At 33.9% G+C, this 22,778-nt stretch overlaps 1 protein-coding gene across 3 annotated transcripts; it reads right to left on the reverse strand.

Annotated features, from left to right (window-relative positions):
• Positions 1–794: 794 nt before the first annotated feature.
• MsrA (methionine sulphoxide reductase A) lies at positions 795–22,576 on the reverse strand. Of its 3 annotated transcripts, none has more exons than XM_072522386.1 (5): positions 22,434–22,576; positions 6,590–6,761; positions 5,556–5,676; positions 2,844–2,980; positions 795–1,347 (listed from the first exon to the last, which is right to left on the reverse strand). In XM_072522386.1, the coding sequence occupies exons 1-5, from the start codon at positions 22,495–22,497 to the stop codon at positions 1,113–1,115; spliced, it is 729 nt and encodes a 242-aa protein (XP_072378487.1). In that variant the 5' UTR covers positions 22,498–22,576; the 3' UTR covers positions 795–1,112. The 3 variants fall into 3 exon arrangements, with proteins under 3 accessions (XP_072378487.1, XP_072378488.1, XP_072378489.1); XM_072522387.1 differs by lacking the exon at positions 22,434–22,576 and adding an exon at positions 17,430–17,567; XM_072522388.1 differs by lacking the exon at positions 22,434–22,576 and adding an exon at positions 15,532–15,672.
• Positions 22,577–22,778: the final 202 nt, after the last annotated feature.

The raw sequence follows: 22,778 nt of genomic DNA on the forward strand, positions 1-22,778 counted from the left end.
CAAAATAATTACTAAACTTCATGAACTACAATTTCAAAAAATGAATGTATCACTTGTTTCAATTAAAGGGCATCGTGGAATAAAAGAAAATAAAGAAGTAGACGAATAAGCTAAAATAGGAAGTAGAACAGGAGAATATTTAAGGTATAAATGTCCTCACAATGAAATTGCTTGCCACGTAAAGCCCATATTACTAACAGAATGGAGATAAATGTATAGAAGCAGTCAAAAAGGAAAATTTTATAAAAACATAGTTACCGAGCCTTCTCATACTCGATAGTCTTCAAACAGTGTTTGCCACCTGCGAGAAATTGATAATGAAGTAGAATTTTTAAGACCAAATGTTTGACATTTCTTCATAAACATCAATGTAAAAATTAGACGAAAGTTGTCAAGGTAAATCAATAATGGACAGAAACTGCTTGAATATATTATTCGAGTATATCTATATTATGATGAAAACCTAGAGCTAAGATTAATAGTATTACAAGAATTAATATTAAACTCAAGTCTTCCGGGTTGAACTGCGTCGATTGTCATTGCTCCGAGCTTTCGACATCCTCTTTGATGTCTTCTTCAGGGCTTCCGAATTCTCAGTCTCCCGAGATCCCAGACACTACTACACTGATCAATAACCAATGCATTACTGTTACTAATCTGTATATTAGACCAATGAGCCCGTTTCTAATAGAATTTTCCATTTTCTACTGTGAAAAGCATATTATTTAGGTATCTCCAATATTTGGGATGGGTCTTAACAAGACGGAAGAAATTGCTAAATAATAAATGTCAAATTTGATAAGAAAAATATATTTATTTATAGGCAATTACAATATATTAATACTTATGTTTCATATTATATTAATAACGTGAAATTCATGCGTTGATAAACAATTATATAATTACTACAAACATTAAATTCCACATTTAATCGAATTTATCATAATGAATTCTTCAAAGCATAAAAATAAGGAAACAAATTATGATAATTAATTTAATAAGTGTAAAACCACTTTTATCAATTAAGTAAAAGTCATCTTTCATCAAATTCAAATAATCCTACACCCATTTTCTTGGTGACGTTTGACGCTTTTGCTCAAATTTCTTCTATATCAGCAATACAAGCCGCCACCTTGATTTTCTTTAAACTGATTTCTGACCAATTCTGCAGCTTTTTCTGATAATCCCAATTTTACCAGGTCCTTTTCTAGTTCGTCTTTTGTTCCAACTCCTGCTACATATCCGTTTAAGCGGGCTGCAGCGTGAGATTTTTGAAGAAGCGCTGGTGTCAAGGATAATTCGTTGCATAACAGCGAGTGTTTTTGTAGACGGTATTTTTGGTGATAGCTGAAAAATAATATATTACAAAGGTTTCCGCTGATTGAATATAAAAACTCTTTACCAAATATTTATTTAAAATATAGTTATCGAAAAAATCGTAAGATTAACACGTCTCGGTAGTAGCTTAGTTACCATGCTGTCTGTAGATTTATTTGGTCTAGATTTTTAACAAATATTTTTGGGAAAAGTAGGTAAAAATGGTATCCAACACAGAAAGTAATAACGAATAGATATTACTTTCATACAGATGTAAAAGTAAAATCTAGTCGCATAACAGTATGAGTTGCAAAATGAGTATCACTAACAGTTATGATGTTTAACACATTGGATATTAACCCTTTTGACTGGCAACCCTAGATGTAAAAATATTTGAAGCCCAAACCCCGAAAACAAACTGAGCAAAGAGTTGTGGCCAAGAATAGGGAGCTGTAAAGATGGAGAGGAAAACATCCTAAACGCATAGACATATATACAAATAGACTGAGCGCTGCAATACAGATCCGTTCCCCCAGTGTAACAAAGAAAAGTGACGCAAAGCAGTCTCGGAGCTCTTTTAGACAATAGACCGGGTTTATCGACCATATGACCTACTCATTGGTCATTAGGTCATGTGGTCGATAAACCCGGCCCAATAGAAAGAGATGGAGCAGGATGCTTATATTTAGGATCAGAAATAGTTTCATCCCTTTTGCTTCTTCGATAACTCGAAGATTTCTTCTATAAAGTTAGTTAAAGGTAACTGCAGGCTCCATCGTCTAATTACCTTACCTTTAAGGGTTGCTAAGTATTGCTTGTTTAATTTTCTTCTTCAAGTGCCATCTCCGCGGCAGAGGTCGGCAATCATTATAGCTATTCGGACTTTTGAGACGGCTGCTCTGAAAAGTTCATTTGATGTACATCCGTACCACTCTCTCAGGTTGCGCAGCCATGACATTCTACGTCTCCCTATGCTTCTCTTTCCTTGGATCTTTCCCTGCATAATCAGTTGGAGCAAGGTGTATTTCTCTCCACGTGTAATATGTTCGAGATATTCCAATTTTCTTGTTTTAATTGTATTTAAAATTTCTATTTCTTTATTCATCCTTCTCAGAACCTCTTTGTTTGTGATGTGTTCTGTCCACGAAATTTTCAGAATTCTTCTATACACCCACAGTTCGAATGATTCCAGTTTTTTCATTGATGTCGCATTTAAGATCCAAGTTCCATTCCATAAAATAAAGTCGAAAAAACATAGCACATCGCCAACCTAACTCTTTGGTCTACTTTGAACGCAAGTTGTTATTCATAAATACCTATATTATATCGATGGTTTCAACCTTTTTAAGTTAGGTTTGTTATGTTTATGTTTTTTGGGGTGACTAACCATCTGAAAGGACATTCCAAGACTTGCCCTAATTATAACCTTTTTCGATGGCTCCTTATATAAATATGATCGAAGAATTTGAGATCTTGGAGTACCGTAGAAAAATAATAAAACGGAAATATATACGTGGTAAACTTACTCTTCTGCTGGATAAAATGGTCCTGCTGAAACAATGTCAGTTATCAAAGGAACGTTATGCTTCTCCGCTTCTTCTTTTCTTGATTTCTCAGCCAACTGTTTCTGCTCATCGTTGTGATACAAAATAACTGAAGCATACTAAAAAAATTAAGTCTAATTAAATAATTATTAGGTGACAAAAATGTTCAAATACCGATATCAAGTGGTGTTTATTATTAAACTTTCTCTTAAATTTTTTATATCCAATTTAAATTATACAGCTTCATGATCAGTCACATTACCTATAAATACAGAGTAAAATACCACGATTTATAACAATATTTAATAAATACATTATTTTTAAGTACAATTATAGGATCATTTAAAATTTCAATATTAGGAAGCAATGATTCCGTGACAGCTATCTATGTTAAATTAAAATTATGGAGAATATTATTAATTTACAAGCAAATTATTTTAATAATCTTAACTGTTAATATTAGCCGGGTGACTACAGTCTCAAAAAGGTTAAAAACCAAAGACTGCAATAGTTTGGTCAGTTCAGGGAAAGAGAGCTAGAGGAAAACCAAGGAGAGGATTGAACGACTGTGTGGTAGAGGACTTGAGAGAGATAGATTTACATGAAAAAGATACGATAGACAGAAATATGTGGCAAAGAAGAGTAAAGAACAAATCAAACAACAAGCTGACTTAATGACGTGATAGCATAAGAAGTGTTTTAGAAATTATTGTATAGCGAAGATCAATGATTCCCCCACTATTTTTCCCACTACAATGACTTGAGTTCTATGATATACACTTACACTGTAATCTGACACGAAAGAAAAATAAACGTGATTACAAATAAAATAGTGTATTATTACTAATACCAATAAACATGCAAAATATCTACAAAACAATGCCTCCATGACATATACGTCCAAAATAAAATCATTTAATTGCAAAAAAGAACAGAACTCATTCCAGGTATGTCAGAAATGACCTCTTTATATTCACATTAAGTGGTCTATATCAGATTCTTCTTATGGCGTGCCACAGGTCTACTAAGTTTGCTGGAGGGCATGGCAATCGATTTAGGTTTCGACCTACCATATCCCACACATGTTCGATGGGCGACTAATCAGCTAATCTTGATGGCCACTCCAAAGTCTCTATACCAGATTCTTATATAAACTCCATGGATTCACGGGCAATATGAGCTCTTAAGTTATCCTGTTTCGCACAGAACGAGCGTAGGATGATTTGTAGGTATGGATGTAAAACCGGTTGCAGTACTTCAAGCTTACGTATAAAGGAGTTGATCTGGAAAGACATGACGTAACAAAATACTTGGGGGTGTACATAGATAAGAAAATGACGTGGAAACCTCAAATCGACGACATTCCAGAGAAAGCCACAAAGAGATGTCGACTGCTCAAACGTCTCACAGCAACAAAGTGGGGCGCCACGTAAGATGTCCTGGTAGCAACATACAAAACCTATGTCCGGCCGATATTAGAATATGGGAGTGAATCTATAATAACTGCGAGTACAAACACCACCTTCAAGCTTGAAGTTGCCCAGAACACTGCCCTTCGCGTCATCACCGGTGCTCCAAAATCAACACCGATTACATCAATGGAAGCCCAGACCGGTATTGAACACCCTAGCTTCCAATCGCACACATCAGCAAAGTCCACCATTAGAAGAGGAATCAAAGCGAAGATAAAAGAGCAGCAAATACAAGCCGGTGCTGGAAAATCTTGGGCCCACCTAATAGAGTCACCAATCCCTCGCAATTTGCCGAGACCCATTAGTGTAGCCGTGTTCAGAACAACTACGGGGCATGACTACCTGACCTCCCATCTACATCGCATTGGCGTCCGCGAAAATGACAACTGTCCACTATGTGATCAGCCCCAGATGGATGCTGCTCACCTTCCAGAGTGCCCAGCCCTGAAAACAGACCCACCCGAGGAGGATGAAGATCGCCTACGAGAAACGGCTCGTCTATACTGGTCAGCGCGCCACCAAATGGCTAACATGCCAAGGTGGGCGTTGGCTAGTAAGTAAGTAAGGTTGCAGTACTTCACCAATATATCGTCGAGCTGTCAAAGTACCATTAGTAAGAACTAGAGGTGATCTGCTTACCAAACATATAGCACCCCATACCATAATGCTTGGTTGTCTTGCTGTATGACGTTCAACAGCTGTCTATATTTCGTCTCTCACCTCGAAAACGTCTTACCCTTATGCTCCCATCAGAGCCACCAAAACAAAAGCTAGATTCATCAACGAAGCAGACAATATTCCATTGGCCATTTCAGTTCTGCCGAGCTCTGCACCATTTTAAGCGTCAAAACCGTAAGCTGTGGTGTCAAAGGTAACACTAAAAGCGGACGGTAAGCTCTCAGTGCCAATTCTTGCTGATTCAAATCACGGCCTTGCAATATTCTAGGACGGGAAGACCCTCCACGATGCCGATAAGTCTCACCATTGGACAACCTCCTCCAAACTCTTAACACCGTTGATGGATTAGCTTAAACTTTTCGTAAAATTGTGAAAAAAAGTAATACAACGCCAGTATAGAAGCTTTGCTTCAATAAACATTTAAACAAATATCGCCATCAGAAATAGTAAAATTCTAAAATTAAGAAACCATTTCCGTGAGATAAAGCCAGAATATTATAGAGATAAAAAAATAAGGATTATTTCATGTAGTCTGCAAACTTACCTGTTTCTTAATTTTGGTTGTGAGTCCATATTCGTGATTTTTCCAAAATAGATTCAACAACTTTTCGTAGCTCACTGCTTTTGGATCAAAATCAATTTCTATTACTTCGGTATGGTCACCTCTAAACCACAAAATCATGTTACTATCGAATATTACGCAATAATTAAAGAAACCTAAGTTTGAAAAATATAAGATTTGTTGGTATATTAAACTAAAATGATAGTTTTGTGGAGCTATGCATTATTTACTTCTATGGTTAGGCAATATCTTCTTCTAAAATAAGACTAGAGCAGAGAGTAGATTAAGATTTTGTTGTATCAATAATTGGTATTATTGTGGAAAATACAAATAAAGACATCCATTCAAAAGCCTCCATTCAAGAAAACTATTCGGGAGAGCAAAATGCTAATCTCACTGATAAAATCGAAATCCGTGCTTTTATAGCACTCTTGTATTTATCTGGGCTAGGTCACTATAATCGTGCTAGCGCAGAAGATCTTTGAAGGAGAGACGGTTATGGTATAGAATTTTTTTGTTTTACGATGACTCTACAAAGGTTTCGATATCTTTTTCGTTACATTAGGCTTGATGATCACGTGCAGAGCGATCAAAAATTGATAAGCTATCTCCCATTCGTGTGGTGTTTGACCAGTTCGTAAAAAATTGTCAAAATAGTTATAATCATTCAGAATTTGTTACCATTGATGAGGTGCTCCCTGCTTTCAGAGGGAAATGTTTGTTCCATCAGTATTCAGTTCCATCAAATTTAAATTACATTTTTTACTTCTTAATACATTTAGCTATTCTAAATTCCTACAAAATAAAAAAGAAAAATCCTCTATTATTATTTTTTAGAACCACCTGGTCTATGACACCGTGACAACTAAACTTGTAAGAAACTATAGCGCCACTACCCGAAGGTTAAATAGGAGAAATCATTTAAATAGAATAGGTCAGTTCTTTTTAAACATGCTAAATCTTGTTAACAAAGCAAAAACGAAGAAAAACTAGCAAGAAATACACATTACACTTACATGCTTCTATATGTAGGTTGTTCAGTCGTACCTCCTGCATATCCTACTCTCGTTCTCAGGACTCCTGGTTCAGCACCGTATAAAGCATCATTTGCCCAAAAGCAACCCATTCCAAAGGTTGCTTTTTCGAAAGGAGTATCGACTTCGTGTAAAATATTTGACATTTTTGTTTCTGAAAATAAATTCAAGTATTAAAAATAAACCAGCTCGTTTTATATAAGTCGAGATAAAGTAGTTGATAAACATATATTTTAAAAAAATTGATAAGAAAAACCTCAAGACAGTGCAAATTTTCGTATTGTTTACATAGTCGAGTCAAGAAACCGTGAAAAAATATTATTAATCCTCAGACAGATCCGATTTTGATAATTTGTTTAATTTTATTATACAATATTTGAAGTAAGATGTGTTTTTGTTTATTGTGTAGAGTACAACACTTTGATAGTAATACAATTGATTTATGACATTTATCCATAAGAAAGTTTTTATATTAAAACTTGCAATATTTCAAGAAAACAATGTTGGAAGATTGAAAAATTTTTAAAGCAAAGTTTATACTACTTCTGGAGTCAAGTGTGATTATGAATGTGAGCAGATGGAAATTCCTGCTCCATGTGTATGAATTTTAAACATATATTGCTTTTAATTTTCTTAGTATTTTTTTGTCATATTGGAACAAGTTAAGTTGGTTTTATAATGAAAACAATTTACTCTGTTGTCAATTATGTTTTTTAAAATTTCTATTTCTTTGACTTATATATATAGTTTTGGGCAGGCATCCCAATAGTTATTTAACCAACAAGTGTATTAATAAGGGCGATTAACAATTGAGATATTTTAACGCGTGAGCGAAGCGAGCGCGTTAATGTTCGAGATTATTAATCGCCATTTTAATTCACGAGTTCGTTACAAAACTTTTCCGTCGACCGTACTTTTCAGAAATAAAGATATCTTAGTTTAAATATTTATTGACTTAACGATAAACAACAATTTTTTCAACTTTCATTGACTTTATTCAAAGTTTCCTTAGTGGTAGTTTTATTATAATAAACATTAATATTCAAAATGGTACAATTACTGAAATTAAAGGAAGATATTGATAAATGATTATCTGCTGTATAGCATTTTGACAAATTTATATTTAAGTCTTCTTGGACCTCTGTAAATTCTGTGATAGAATAAGTTAAATTCTGGTGTAGTTAAATTAAACTCTTCTTCAATATCCATCCTTTGATTTTTCAAATACACAGAATTTTAAACAATAAAGTAACTAATGACATAAAATGACAGATAGTACCTACTAACAGCGGCTACTTCATTATAAATTAATTTTTTAGTTTGAATATAAATAGGTATATGTTTGGTTGCCTACACCACAGGTCACTGCCAATTACAGAGCGTTTAATTAATTTATGCAAGCAATGTATGTTGTGTTGTCTATAATAAAATCGTTCATTAATAGAAAATCATTCATTAATAGGGGTCATTAATCAATGATTTTGAGGGTGTTAAAATTGATCATAAATGGACGGTCGACGGAAAATGATTTTAAACGGCTACCAGAATGATGAAAACTAAATTCAGTTTTTTTTAAATAGAAAGTGATTACTGATCGTTTAATTGTGCAATCAGTTCCAGTAGGCTATTGATTATGTCCAAAAAAGGGATCTAAAAGGGACTACAATGTTAAAAGGGTTTTATTGTTTCATATGGTCAATGGACCTTCAAATATTGTGGAGTGCTCCCATTTAAAGGGATGCGTTTTTCGGAAAGGGACGAACTAGTCCATTTTTCAGTTTTTTATTTTTAAATCAAATTATATACACTTTTCGTTCATATAGATATACAAAAAGGTTGTTTAAAATTAAATTTCATATCGAAATGTCACCTTCTAACTTCAAAAATAATTTGTTTTTTGACAAAAATATATTATAAAAATGAAGCAAACGAAGACGAAAAAACGCAACTTTTTTGCCCCATAACTTTTTTCCACTGGGGTACGTATATATGCATTGCTTCACAGAAAAGGAAAACATATATAATTTCTCTGATATAAGCTGATTATCTAGAGCGTGATCAATTCGTGTTTTCCCAAAAGTCTTTTCTTTTATAACTGCTTTTAAATGCGTTTTAATTAAAACGTGTCTTTTTATAGATTTGTGCAAATTATTTAAATCTGAGTAACCCACACTATTCCACACGATTTTCTCACTTATATTAAATAGTAAACAAGGCCAACAAAATAATTTCGAGACAGTTTTATACCCAGTCAACTACTTCGTATATATTTTTAATATATAAATACGTCTATAAATCCAATTAAAATTCGGACCTGTTGCTTAGAATTAAAAAATAAAAATCTTCATTGATTGAACTGATAAAAACGTAGGTACTTACTATATTAGTGTTATATCAAAAGGTAAATACACTTAGCAGAAAGGTTAAATAGTAGATACATAAATATGTTTATATACGACAAAGTAGTTGTTAGTGAAGGTAATGGAAAAATGATATTAATTAAAGAATGCAGTGAACCGTGGTAGTCTGAGTCAAACAGTGGATTGAAGTACAAAAATGATGAGAACTGAGAACTATATAAAATATGTTTATATCGGGTCTACATATAAACGCAACCAACAACCATTTACTTCGTTCTTATAGAAATCAAACGGCAAAAAGCAGAAGTTATATATAAATAAAAAGGGGGTTTAAATCTTTGTATTTAGGTATATTTAAATATACCTAATATTTTTTTAAATATACCTAAATACAAAGATTTAAACCCCTTTTTGTGATACATGGTATACAGCCAGCTGCAGGAATTTATTTTCCTTGTGGATTTTATATATAAATACTTTTTCCACAAATTTCGTCGCAAATTTGAATTGACTGCAACTATAGGATATACAAAAGTTGGGATACCATATGACTACTTCATCTTCAATGGGAGCAAATGTATTACTTACAAAATATTTATTAAAAAAATAAACTTAATCGACCATTATTTTAATGGTCGATTATACGTTTAATTCAGGTTTGTTACAGCTGTCATGAAACTAAATGAAGAATTCGACAGAAAGCCAATTTAGCTAACGGAGATAATAACAGCAATGGTCACAAAAATACCGAATGAGGAAGTGGTTAACAGGTTTCTTTAATAGAATTATGGAAATGGGAGAAATGAAAAATGATTGGAGAAGCAGTATAATATTAGTACCTACTTGTTTACAAAAACAAGAGAGATATACAACAATGCACAAACTACAGTGCCATTGAACTACTTAGTCACACCATGAAAATACAGGAGTATTGGAAAAACCAATCCAACGTGGAATACCGTTTTTCCCCTTAATATTTGTGGTTTATGATCCCTGGAATAGGGCAAAACTGTCTATTTATGGCCAGCGCTTTCACTCCCGTTGTTCGTCGGTAAAATATTAGTGTTCAAAGGCATTTGCAAGCTGATGTATAGCACATACTTATCCCATCAAACCTTTCGACATAATTAGAGACAGGTACGGTTAGTATTGTGGTAATTTTACTATAGAGTTACTATTTTACGAAGTTGTGTTACTTACTAAAATATTTACAAGAGAAATCATACGATTTCCTACCTGGCGAAATTCAAATTGTTACCACTGTGCCTTCTACAACTTGCAAAGCAAACAGCTTGATGAATTACTCGGCAAGGGAATCTAAAATATGCATTCCACCTGCCGTTCATCATGGTCAAAATTCATGGTGAATTCAGTTTCTGGTACTCCAAAAAAAGATAAAACATAATGACGGTATTAGATTTTTGTTCCGATACAGGGCAGCGGCAAGCCGCTTATACGTATTTCGACCTCTTTAGGTCTCATAAGAGCGGTATATGCCATTGCTCTAGAGTAGTGGCATATACCGGTCTGATGAGAGATAAAGAGGTCGAAATACGTATAAGCGGCTTGCCGCTGCCCTGTATCGAAACAAAAATCTAATAACGTCATTATGTAAAATATTTTCCTTCAACAGTGGTGGACAAAACTAACCTAAACCCTGATCTCCACTGGGCATGCTTTATTGGGGTCGCTACCAAAGATAAAGGGTGGCGTTCTTCAGCGGCGAAGAGAATTAAAAATACGTAATAAAAATAGACAAAATATAAAGATGGGAACCAATACAACGTGGAAAACCTTTTTTATTTTTAATATTGGAGGTTTACGATCGCTGGAATAGGGCAAAACTGTCTATTTATGACCTGCGCGTGATATCCCTAAATTTAGCCGGTTCCAAAGACAATCGGAAGCTAATTCACCGTATGTACAACCCTTCGGGCGCAGCTAGGGGAGGTAGGCCAGTGTTGTGATAATTCTGCTATGGAGTGGTCTAAGGAAGTGTTGAAATTTTTAACCTTTATATAAATCACCCAACTAACTAAAATTTTTACCGTTAACATTGATTGCGTACAACAGACTTAACCCTCAACATCGGAATCAGTGTGACCATATTTAGTAGAAAACTACTTTTTTGGTAGATTTTTGACGTAAATTTACAATTTTTAGTAGGGAAGAAATCTTTGGTAGATTCTAGTAGTTTTTACTATAATTTATACTTCTGTTTCTATTCGGAAATCTACTGTTTAAATTTGTTATCACAAAAAATTTGATAGAATTTTTAATATGTTTGTATTAAAATTTATTTGATACTTCCCTGTATTGTTTAAAAATTAAATGCAAAGAATGAGAAATCCCGGAAATTCGTAATTGTAATTTGATACCTAAACCATTACAATTAACAGTATCGGCACGTATTGGTAACCATAAATTATTCACCCACTCTTAAAATTTTATGTAAATATGGTAAATATTATGACCTAAATTAACTTCTGATGTTAGCCGCCGTTGGTCCCATAAAATTTGAATTATGGATGTTTGGAATAATACCACCTAATTATTTAAGGTCTTTAACTTTTAAACAGCGATTCAGCGATTGCCATACCAATAATCACTCTAAACAGTTTCATTCTTTCCTTAGTAAACTGTAAACATTATTTTGTTAGTAAACGGTAAACATTATTCGTTAGAAGGCAATAAGCATAAGAGGTGTTTGTTTTTCAAAATTTTTAAATATAATCTATGAAAAGTATTTAAAATGAAAAGAAAATATGAACAATTGTACAGGACAGAATGAATCCTTTTTTATTTTGAAAAAGATTCCAAAGGAAATTATTAACATTCCTATTTTATTAGTAAAAAAAGTATGAAAAAATAAAATGGAAAATAAGTACTACACATTCACGACATCTATGATTTATAATACCAATTTAACATTTAAACCGCATATTTGTAATAGAAGGCGATACTATTGGTTCTCACGTCACATATTTAAAGCATAAACCATTTTTTTGCAATGGCGCATGCGTAGTATCATTTGGTAGTTTTTAGTAGATTTTCAACCTGATTGTTGGTAGATTCTCTAAAAAATATATGGTCACACTGATCGGAATGGTCTGACTACATTTTGGGGTAAGTCGAGTACACTTATCAAAAAGCAAATATTGACTAATTTCACAGTAGCACGGGGTTCCAACCGTGGTCTCTCTTCTTTTCACTGTATATATTCTCTGTTCATCTTTGCCGACGTGAACCAGCGAAAAGCGCATTTCCACGAGCTGTTTGATGTCCGCTTAAGGCAGCTGATGGAAAAATGCAGCAATAAAGAAACTACCGCTCATATGGTATTCATTGATCTTGAGAAAGCAAATGATGGACTTAAAATGGGATAATTCCTAGGAGTTGACTGTATGCCATGTTAGGTAAAAAACTCGAACATCGAAATAAAGGAACTTCTGTTGTAATGGGTATATTTAATTAGGAAATCCAAATAGATTAATAAAGTTCAGAACGTTTCCGAACTAGTCAATCCATATTCAGTGAACTTTTGTACTTACTACCTACTACCACAATACTACCTACTTGCGTAACTAAACGCAAAATCAAACAGTGGTTAGGTTTACATTGAAGAAAATATACTTGAAAATATTGAATTATATGTACGGCAAAATGTGATGTAATTGGATTACTAACCGGGACTATGAGCTCCTACTCGAAAAAATTGTTTCTACATCTCTGTCTATATGATACAGTTCCTCTAGAGATTCTGTAATGTTCGCTCAGTAAGAAAGGAGTTCTCAAGGAGTTCTAACCCCCCCCCCCCCCCCAGGGCATATAAAGTAAAAAATATATACAGAACTCTGCAAGTGTTAGCAGTAGAAAGGAGACATATCTATGAGAGAAGGAAGCATTTGACAACAGCCATAAAAGAAGAAGAAAGGGAAATATCAATGGAAAGAGTGGAACAACACGGAAGATTATGCCCAGTGGATCAAGATGCTGATCCCGAGCCTAAGGAACTTGGTAGATTGTCTCTTTTAGGGCGTCATAGGTTCAGAAAGACAGATACAGATAAATGGCTATACTGCGAATATTCCGACACTGTTACTCACACAAAATGCTGGAATGTAATATGTACAGTGGAGAGAAACAGAATGTATAGAGAAATAGGTATGAACACTGTGACTGTGAGAAAGATGATCGTGAAGATGCCGTGAAGTGGGGAAAGATGGAATGGTCTTAACAATTACATCCGAACAGTAACTAAAAAGAAACAAGAAGAAGAGAAACACCAACTGGACCAACGACAGAGATAAGATCTAGATAAGAGAAGGGAGTGTTCCAAAAATGTCGTCAGCCTTACAGCGGCCATCCCACTTTCGGAGCACGGTACGTGCGACAGTCAACTTCGCACAAGTAGGAGAGGTTGATTTTAGTTGGTAGGCAAGATAACAGATACCTAAATCTTTGGCACTGCTATCTTTAGTACTTTAAATTAAACTAGAACCCAAATTTTAAGGACTCAAAATGGAGGTAGTGTAAAAAAATTTCGGTGCCAACCAACCCCCTCCACTGGTGCGGCACTGGACATGTATGAGGGATAATAATTAGTGTTAGGACAGACTGATAAATTTCATATGAAAGAGGGTTGCACCAGGAGTTGGTGTTTAATCCTTATTTATTCTCATTAGTGTTGGATCAAATAACAGCGAAACTACAGTGTAACATGTCCTGGTACTTAATGTATGCTGACGATATACTTAGTGTTAAAGTAGAAAATACTGAAATTTTAGTAGAAAATACTAAAATGAATGTAGAACAAAACCTGGAACAGTGGAGAGAAGCTCTTGAGGAAAAAGGTTTAAAACAGAATAGGACAAAAACAGAGTACATATTTCGAATGTTTATTTAACAATGGAGTTACTACAAATAAAATGATATCTTTGGATGATAAAATTATTGTGAAAAGTATCTAATAGTTTTAAATACCTAGGATCGGTATTACAGGAAAAGAAAAAGGGAGATTTATAACTATCTGGATATTAAAATTTAATAAAAATGATCAATGATCTCACAAGTTTGGACGTGACAACGTCTTAAATTAGGTTGTGGCTCGGAGTCATTTAAGAAAAAGTGTAACGCCCGCTCACGTCTGTTACAGTGAGTCGCCGAACGAGAGAGAGGCCCGCCGGACCGGCGAATGCCTTGCGTCTCTCTCCCACTCAAACATGATCGGTCCGCTGCGCGCGGCACTAGAGAATTAGGCGCGTTGAATCGCTAAAGTTGAAAATCGTTGAAAGTATCGTCAGCTGTGTCTGTAGTGAAAATGTGGAGTGCTTAGATTCGTCATTTACAACAACTACAACAATAAAGGTAAATAATTGTACACTAATATTTCATTATCGTAAACTATGATTGATTGATTAATTGTTAGCTTGACACAAAAGTTGAGAAACTGAGTTTATAGGTTATGTCATACTATTGACAAATGTTGATAGTGTTAAGTAAATTATTAGTTTAAATCACTCTGCAATCAATCGTAATTTAGTCGATTGAGAAGAAACAGCGCGTAATGGTAGTCAAACATTTAAAATAACAAATTATAACTTCTAACCTGTCAAAACAGGGCGACCAAACAAACGAACTAAACCGACCAATCACCACGCGCGGAGTTAGAATTTAACTGTGTTTAGCAAGAATTTCAAATGCCAATTTTAGTAAATGTTTTAATTTTCAACTTTACCATTTACATTTACAAAGTTTAATTAATTTCAAATTTATTTAGCAAAAATTTGAACCTTCGATCTGAATAAGTGTTTTGATTTTCAAATTGATTCTTTAAAATTAAAAATATTAAAATATATATAATCAGAAGTGAACGTCACATAACATTATCTGTACTTATTATTATTTAATATGTAGGCAAATACATGTGACCATACTTGGTAGACACAATTGGAAATAGTAATTTTTTATAACTGAAAAAAATAAATATATAAAATACTGGTAGCAAACAATAACTTCAATGATCGATATCTCCGCAACTAATTGATATATCGAAAAAATTTTCAAATAAATTTTGTAGAAAATAATAAGATCAATAATATAATATAAAATAAATAATATATAAAATAATATATAAAAATATAATATATAAAATATAAATAATATATAAAATACCTAATAAATCGGTAATGCAATTCTTATTTTCATTCAATTCCTTGTTCCTATTGTGCAATTTAATAATATTCATATCAATAAATATTCTACCGAGAAAAAGACGTTGTCACGTAAAATCTTTGCCCGTAAAACCGACTTTACAGGCAACCGATTTTTTTTCGTTTAATATTATTATAAAATTAAAAATATGAAGGACGAATTTTATTAAAATATATTGTTAATTTTAATATTATTTTTTAGACGGTTGTTAAACGTATCTTATCAAAGGTTATTGTTTTATTCAAATGCAAAAACTTTAATCATAAAACCTAACAGATTCGTAATTTAATCCACGTGTGTACCTACTGATTATTTATGTTTAGAGAAGTAAGTATTAAAATAAATACCCACCTGTAGTTACTTTTTTTTAATTTTGATTACAAACACACATTAGTTTACAATTCGCAACTGCATCTAAATTAGCAAAAAACAGACTCGTCTAGTCACGAAATAACATTGAAATGCTTTTGCATTTTCACCGGCGTCTGCATCAGATCAATACTACTCCTTCCTACCAATTTAATTTCACAAAGTATATCCAATCTAATGTATTTCCAAACGTTTAACGAAATGTGATGATGGATTAGCCTGTGAATTTTTTGTGCGCATTCGCCAAAATCGCGCGAACGTGGTTAACAATGTAGGTCAATGCTATTGTGTCAAGATCAGGTTTGATATCAGTTGGAGTTGAAATATTTAATAATGAAATCAGTAATTTCATAATATAAACCGTACTTCAATAATTATGTATATTGATACAAAACATGAAATGTTTATTCTGAAAAAGTTACTGGAAGGGGAACCTACTAACTAGATAGAACTGGAGTTAATATGAAAAAGATGAAAATACCAGTCTGGTTTCAGAGGTGGTAAATCGACAATTCATCAGATTGCAACCCTGAAACAAATTTTGGAAAAAACACTGGAATATGGCAATGATTTTCATCACATATTTATAGACTACAAAGTAGCCTACGACTCCGTGAATAGAAGAGAAATGTTCAAAGTAATGAAAGAGCTAGGAATACCAAATCAGTTGGTAAATTTAACAAAACTAACTCTTGAAAAAGTTGAATGTAGAGTACGAATTCAGGGGGGAACTGTCTGAACCTTTTAAAACAAATAACGGGCTGCACCAGAGAGACTCTGGCTCTGAAAAAAGTAATACGTATAGCACAAATCACAACCACTGGTTCACTATATAATAAATCAGTGCAAATCCTGGCCTATGCTGATGATACCAATATTGCTGGGAGAACATAAAACGCTGTACGAGAGGCGTATGTAGCATTAAAAGCATCAGCTACAAAAATGGGTTTAACAATAAACACCAACAAAGCGAAGTATATAAAAATAAGCACGCAACCACAAATCCTACGACCACTTGTTATAGAAAACGACGTCATCGAAGCAGTGAACGAATTTGTATACATGGGAGCGTTCCTTAACACTAAAAATAATACTACCTCAGAGATAAACCGCAGAATTTGCACGGCCAGCAGATACTTTTTTGGGCTCAATCTCCTCCTTAAGTCCACAATTATATGGAGAAAAAATAAAAAAAAAGTACTCAGGCAAATCTATGGAGCAGTGAATGACAATGGAGTGTGGGGAAGACGATATAACTTCGAACTTTATAGAATATACCAGGAACCTGATATCGTAGAAGATAGGACGTCTGAGGTGGAGAGTAGTCATGTAATGCTAATGGAACAGAATGACGCAGCTAGAAGACGTTCAATGATAACTTGGACTGCAGTAGTTAATAAAGTATTTAAAAATTTGGAAAAAGTCTTCCATAAAGGAACTTTTTCAACACGAGAGTATTGAAACAATTCAACTTTTTTCCAGAAGAGAAGATTGAAAAACACTCAACTACTTATTTGACCTGGTATAGTTGGAGAAAGTAAGAATGCCCAATAATCTTTACTAAATACAAAAGACAAAATGTTCTTTAATGATTAGAAAACAATAAGTGGTTCACAAAATCTTTTTAACTAACAAAATCTTTCTAACAAAAAGTTTTAACATATTCATTGATCTCTGACCAGCCTTGTATCACCACTTCCATAAACAGATAAATGAGAATACCATTAACAAACTGATAAATTCACACAAAGATAAGTATATTGCTTTCCGAAGTAACCTATTTTTAACCAATAAATGCAACACACCTGCTGTTAAAAGCATATCTCTAATAAATAATGTTTATTTAGTTATAAATAAATAATAATATTGTAGACACTTACTTAATGCGTTACCCATTTAACTGCTAAAACGTTCAATGTCAATATCAACACTAAAATAGCATTGGAAGTTTTTAACCGAGTTGTGCGGTAACTAAAACCAGAGTCGGGTAATTGGTTCTATAATAAGCTAATTACAGTATAAAAATAATTTGTTAGTAAATCGTTACACCGATAGGTCAATCTGATATATCCTAGTAAACAAACAGTAACATTCATTAAGAAAAATAGTATAATATATTATTTTTGAGAGTTTATGACAATATCGCGGATATTTCTTGCACTCTGTGTGATGCGATCTATGCAATCTATGTAAGTTTAAGCCCGCCACTCACGTTCCAACGCCACAGTACGATTTTGTCGAATGCTACAAAATCGAACGTAATTTGATCGTGTATTTGCACAATTCGACCAAATCGGCGCGATTTGACGGCAGACAAACAAGTCATTCTGCCTGCAGCAGTACGAAAAAGTTGGTTGGGTCGTAAATTTGATCGTGAAAAAAATTTACCGGTAAATTTCAAAAACGGCTTAGCTAGGGATATTTAAGGGATTTCTTTGACATTTATAAAGAACAGAGTGTCTTTGGAAAATAAAATCCACATCATATTATGATAAAACCGCTAGAAAAAAAGATGTGAATATTTTGATTGCTAAATTTCAAGAAGTGAAAACGGATACTAATGAAGAGTTAGTAAAAAAGAAAATTAATAATTTTCGAACATGATACAAATGGGAATTAAAATTATCTGGATATAATTACAATCTTTCTAATAAATGTACGTAACAGTATGTACTTATGTCTTTTCAGCAACCAATATTTGCACCACTACCTACGTTTCTTGTATTTTTTTCGTTTATACAAACAGCAAGAGCCGCTAAAAGTATATCGTTATCTGACATGTTTCTAATTTGAAAGTCAAACTCATACTGCAAAATCGGTACGTGTGTGTTCCCATCCGATTCTCAACATTATTGTACTGCAATTACTTTCAACAAAATCGTACTGCGCCGTTGGAACGTGAGTGGCGGGCTTTAGACCTTACATCAACTCTTTTCTATACCTTCCAACGTTTCCTCATATTATAAGAGAAAGTTTTGATGAACTATTGACAAAAAAATCATTTGTCATTGTCGATGTTGTCGCCAGAGCGGCCAATCAGAGCGAAGATTGTCACTCTGGCCAGCCAATAACAAACGGTTTTATTAACTACGTTCCTATTGGCCTTTCGACGGAAGATCACTGCCGAGTTACTAACAAGAAATGCATAAGAAGGCAGTGCATCTTTCGATCGGGATCAAGTCGGTCTAAATCTTGACCCCAGCTAGACCTTGTTGGCCGACTACGTTAGATCGGTTATGCTGTAAACTGTCCCAGTTTGGAGCTCCATATCGAAATCTAACTGGAAGAAACTTAGGGCAACAGAGACGTCATGTTACAGGATCATCGATGGATCAACATGGGAAGAACGGATTACAAATACAATCATCAAAGAAAGGCTCCAGTATACACCACTGAGGGAGGTGGCTGAGAAAAGGACAAGGTATTTCTTCCACCAAGCCACAAGAAGACTCCTTAAGACCAGAGACATTCGAACCAAGAATCGAATCCAAAAGATATTTTGACTGAGATCGACTCACAGACTGATCGACCATATGATTAGGGTCTAGCCGAGTGGTTGCCGAATACAGCCAATCAGGAAAGTAGGTACGATGCCGAAAACAAGGACCTACAGAAAAAGAAGCCACGGAGTCCACGACAGAAAAATTCAAGATCCGAGAGAAAGACGTTCAATCAGTGGGCGGTGCAGAAGCAGGACGTCAAGAAAGAAGGCTACGATATCTTAACTATAAAATATCTTAGGTGTGACATGTAAATTTTATTAATGCAATAAACGTTTTTATTTTTATTTTTATTTAAGTGAACATTTCTTCGATTTAAGAAGACTTCGCTTCGAAGATGATTCCAAAAGCTCTTTAGTGTTTGAATGAATACGAATCCTTGTTGGCTACGATATAGTGTTTGAATAAATGCGAAGCCTTGTTGGCTACAATATTATTCAAACTAACAAAAAATATAGGAACCGGTGTTGTTGACTGTTGGTCTATCTTTTGTCGAGGCAAAGAAAAGTCCGGCAGCAGACTTATAATTACCTCGCGAAAGCCAGCTAACAGCTCGGAGAGAACGCTCCCTGTCCGGATAGACATCGATCTTTGAAATAGGAAGAGACAGGTTGTCTTAGAGCTATTCGAACTGACACAGCGTTCCACTAGACCACCGACGGTTAGGAGTAAATGAAAGCCCCAGGTGAACTTAGAATTATTCCCCAATCGGTGGCCGAGCTGAAGTAGAACTTCGACGTCAAATCCATTCGACAGAAATAATTAAAAGTCCCTACGGGACTTATTATTTCGCGAGAGGTAGCGGCACGGAGTGAAGGACCGTCGACAGTCAACACTATGCCGACGTTGCTATATATCTCGAGGACTGTGAACTTGGCGACACGCTGAAGCGTGAAGGGCCGATATCTCTGTGAGATTCACGGCATCCACAGTGCTCAAAATACTAGACAAATTATCCATGCAAGACCAATATATTCACGTATATTCACGTAAGAAACTCGAACTGTAAGTATTCTGCATTGCCGGTGGCCCCTTGCTGACCACAGAGCCTCCGGTGAGCTTCTCGCCCAGTGAGGAGTCAAGTACATATAAACTCCACAAGCAAGAGGATGGAGGCGAAAAACCTTCGCTCCTCCTCCAGAGTGACGGTCGGAAGTTATCCAGAATCTCCGAATACCTCGGAGGATGGTCCGATCGTACGACAATGTGTTAGATGTTGTGATTGACACGCCACCTGTAAATCTGATAGATTTCAAAGTATTGATTGACAAAAAATAAATATCTGATATAGCCAATGTATTGAAAACATGAAAATTTTGACATAATCATTGTCGGAAACATACTGCAGAAAAATTCCTTCCACTTATACCGTGCGTAGATGATCTACATTATGAAGAATTAATCTTAACCGGTACACAATAGGCTTCAAGGCTGTTCAGTACTGGTAGATTATGGGCGGTGTCGTTCGTAGAGGTAAGAAATACAAGGAAAAATAGGAAGATATAAAACAACAAAACGGAAATAGGCAAGAGAGCAGCTCTTCAAAAGAAAAGTGCGCCACTCTTTTTAAATCTTTGAATCACGCTAAGTTAATAGAATACCTAAAAATAAACGATAGAAAAATTTGGTAGGTACCTAATGCTTTGCGAGTGTAACTACGATTTATTATGTCACATTTGACTGGATGGAGACTTATAGACAAGCTTGTGTTATATTCTCGAGTATCAGTAATCAGTACCACATAATACTTGGAGTGAATAGTACCAGATTAGTATCAGAACTCTAACGGCGCCGTAAGCAAAATATGGGAGCATATATTCAAAAAAGAAGTACAATTTGACGAATGAACATCCTTTTAAATATAATTGTAACCCCGTCAATGAATTTATCATTCGATTCTCTAATGTACTACATACGTATCTCATCATTCTGGTTTTTCCTCAACGTAAAAATACAACCACACTATCTGCGGAAATTTGGTTAAAATGACACACAATTCCATATCATAAAATAACACCGAAAAATGCGACAATTTTAATATTTGTTACAAAATGTAACATTTAAGTACATGAACAAAACATTGTATTTTTTATTCAATAATTGTTCGTCACATAATATTTATGTTAATATAAGAATGTCACCATTAATCTACGAATAAAACATAAAATTCAAAGTCAATTACTTAATAACAAAATATAACAAAAAAAGGATTACAGCGATATCTGAAAAACTCGGACCGTGTCTATCCCTATGTATCACGGCAAATTTGATAATTACCTATGTATATAGTCCATACCGACTAAAGAAGAAATTTCTACTCATATTACCAATAAGTGGAAGTTTTAACGCGAAATTAGAAGTTTAAATCAGACGAAAAACTGTTTTCACTAACTGTTTTTTTTTGAAAACGGCTTATTTTTTATGAACAGTTTCTTCTATAAGAATCCAAATTGAAGGTGGAAGTTCCGATGAAAAAACAAAAGAATAAAATCGATTTTATTATAACAGATAGGAAATAGGTATTATAACATTGAATATTATGTTCATATGGGGTTAGCCATGATTGATTGTAATGAAAATTACACTTTTAAATAACATTGACGTTTCGATTTCCTGAGTGGAAATCGAAATTCAAACAAGATTATTTTAAAGATTCTGGGAAAATGTATAACCATCAACACAACACAAGCAAGATGTAATTTGTAGGTTATGTTTTTCAAAATTGATGGGTGACTTACTTGGCCTCGATCTTGGTTGTTGCCTACAAGACAGCAACGTAAATTAATAAATCCGTAAACTAATTTTTCGAAACCAAATTCAGATTTCTGCTTTAATCTGTGCCTTCTAAGAATTTCAAGGCAAAATAGACGTTGATAAAGATGTTATTAGAGACATGGGGAATCTAAAATTGCATTCCACAACATATTATCTCCTCAACTAAGCAAAAATCCTTAGCGAATTGGTTTCTAGTACTCATAAAGAGTATACCGGAATAAAAGGAAAAAGACAGTTAAGATATTAATGTTTATACGTACGTGTATTATGTTTATTAACGTAAAATATTAATGTTTTCCATCAGGAAATATTGAGGAAAATATCTGTTGAGCAGAATAAAACAATCGACGAAAGACCCAGAATTTGGCTTACGAATACAACAAATGAGAAAAGGGTTGAAGAAAACATACATATCTTAAACTACAGAGAAAAGATTGGATTATTAATGAAACATTTCCCAATGAGTAGAATCACATAGGTATGAACAATTTAGAATTTAAAATAATTAGTAAAAAGCCATTAGTTTATTACTTCATATTTTGGACGAATATAAATAAGTAGGTTATACATAAATAAGAAATAAAATAAATATATCTGAAAATTACTTACGTCTTTTATTCTTTTTATTCTCTATGTAAAAACGAACTTTATTTTGGATAAATGTGTATCGCATAAACTAATGGACAAATATAAAATATATTATAGGCTGACCATGAGACAATGACCATGATCTTCAGCGAACTGATGTTAGTCCAGTCAACAAATTATCATAAGACAACGCGTTTTTTAAAATAATTTATAGATCATTAGTATATTTGATAGGATTAAACTACAATATTAATTTAAAATAGCTTATATTTGAAATTTCAATTTCCACCTAGGATATCGCTGTTTTTCTTTTTTTTTATTAATTTATGAAACATTTGATTCATATTTATTAATTGCAAATACGGT

The sequence above is a fragment of the Diabrotica undecimpunctata genome, chromosome 2, assembly GCF_040954645.1.
Source record: "Diabrotica undecimpunctata isolate CICGRU chromosome 2, icDiaUnde3, whole genome shotgun sequence".
Taxonomy (NCBI): domain Eukaryota; kingdom Metazoa; phylum Arthropoda; class Insecta; order Coleoptera; family Chrysomelidae; genus Diabrotica; species Diabrotica undecimpunctata.

Coding starts and splice junctions, on each gene's coding strand:
- MsrA (XM_072522386.1), bottom strand. CDS start 22,497: ATGCGATACACATTTATCCAAAATAAAGTTCGTTTTTACATAGAGAAT. Junction 6,762..22,433: donor GAATAAAAAGAATAAAAGAC/GTAAGTAATTTT, acceptor ATTTATTTTCAG/AAACAAAAATGTCAAATATT. Junction 5,677..6,589: donor CAACCTACATATAGAAGCAT/GTAAGTGTAATG, acceptor TTTGTGGTTTAG/AGGTGACCATACCGAAGTAA.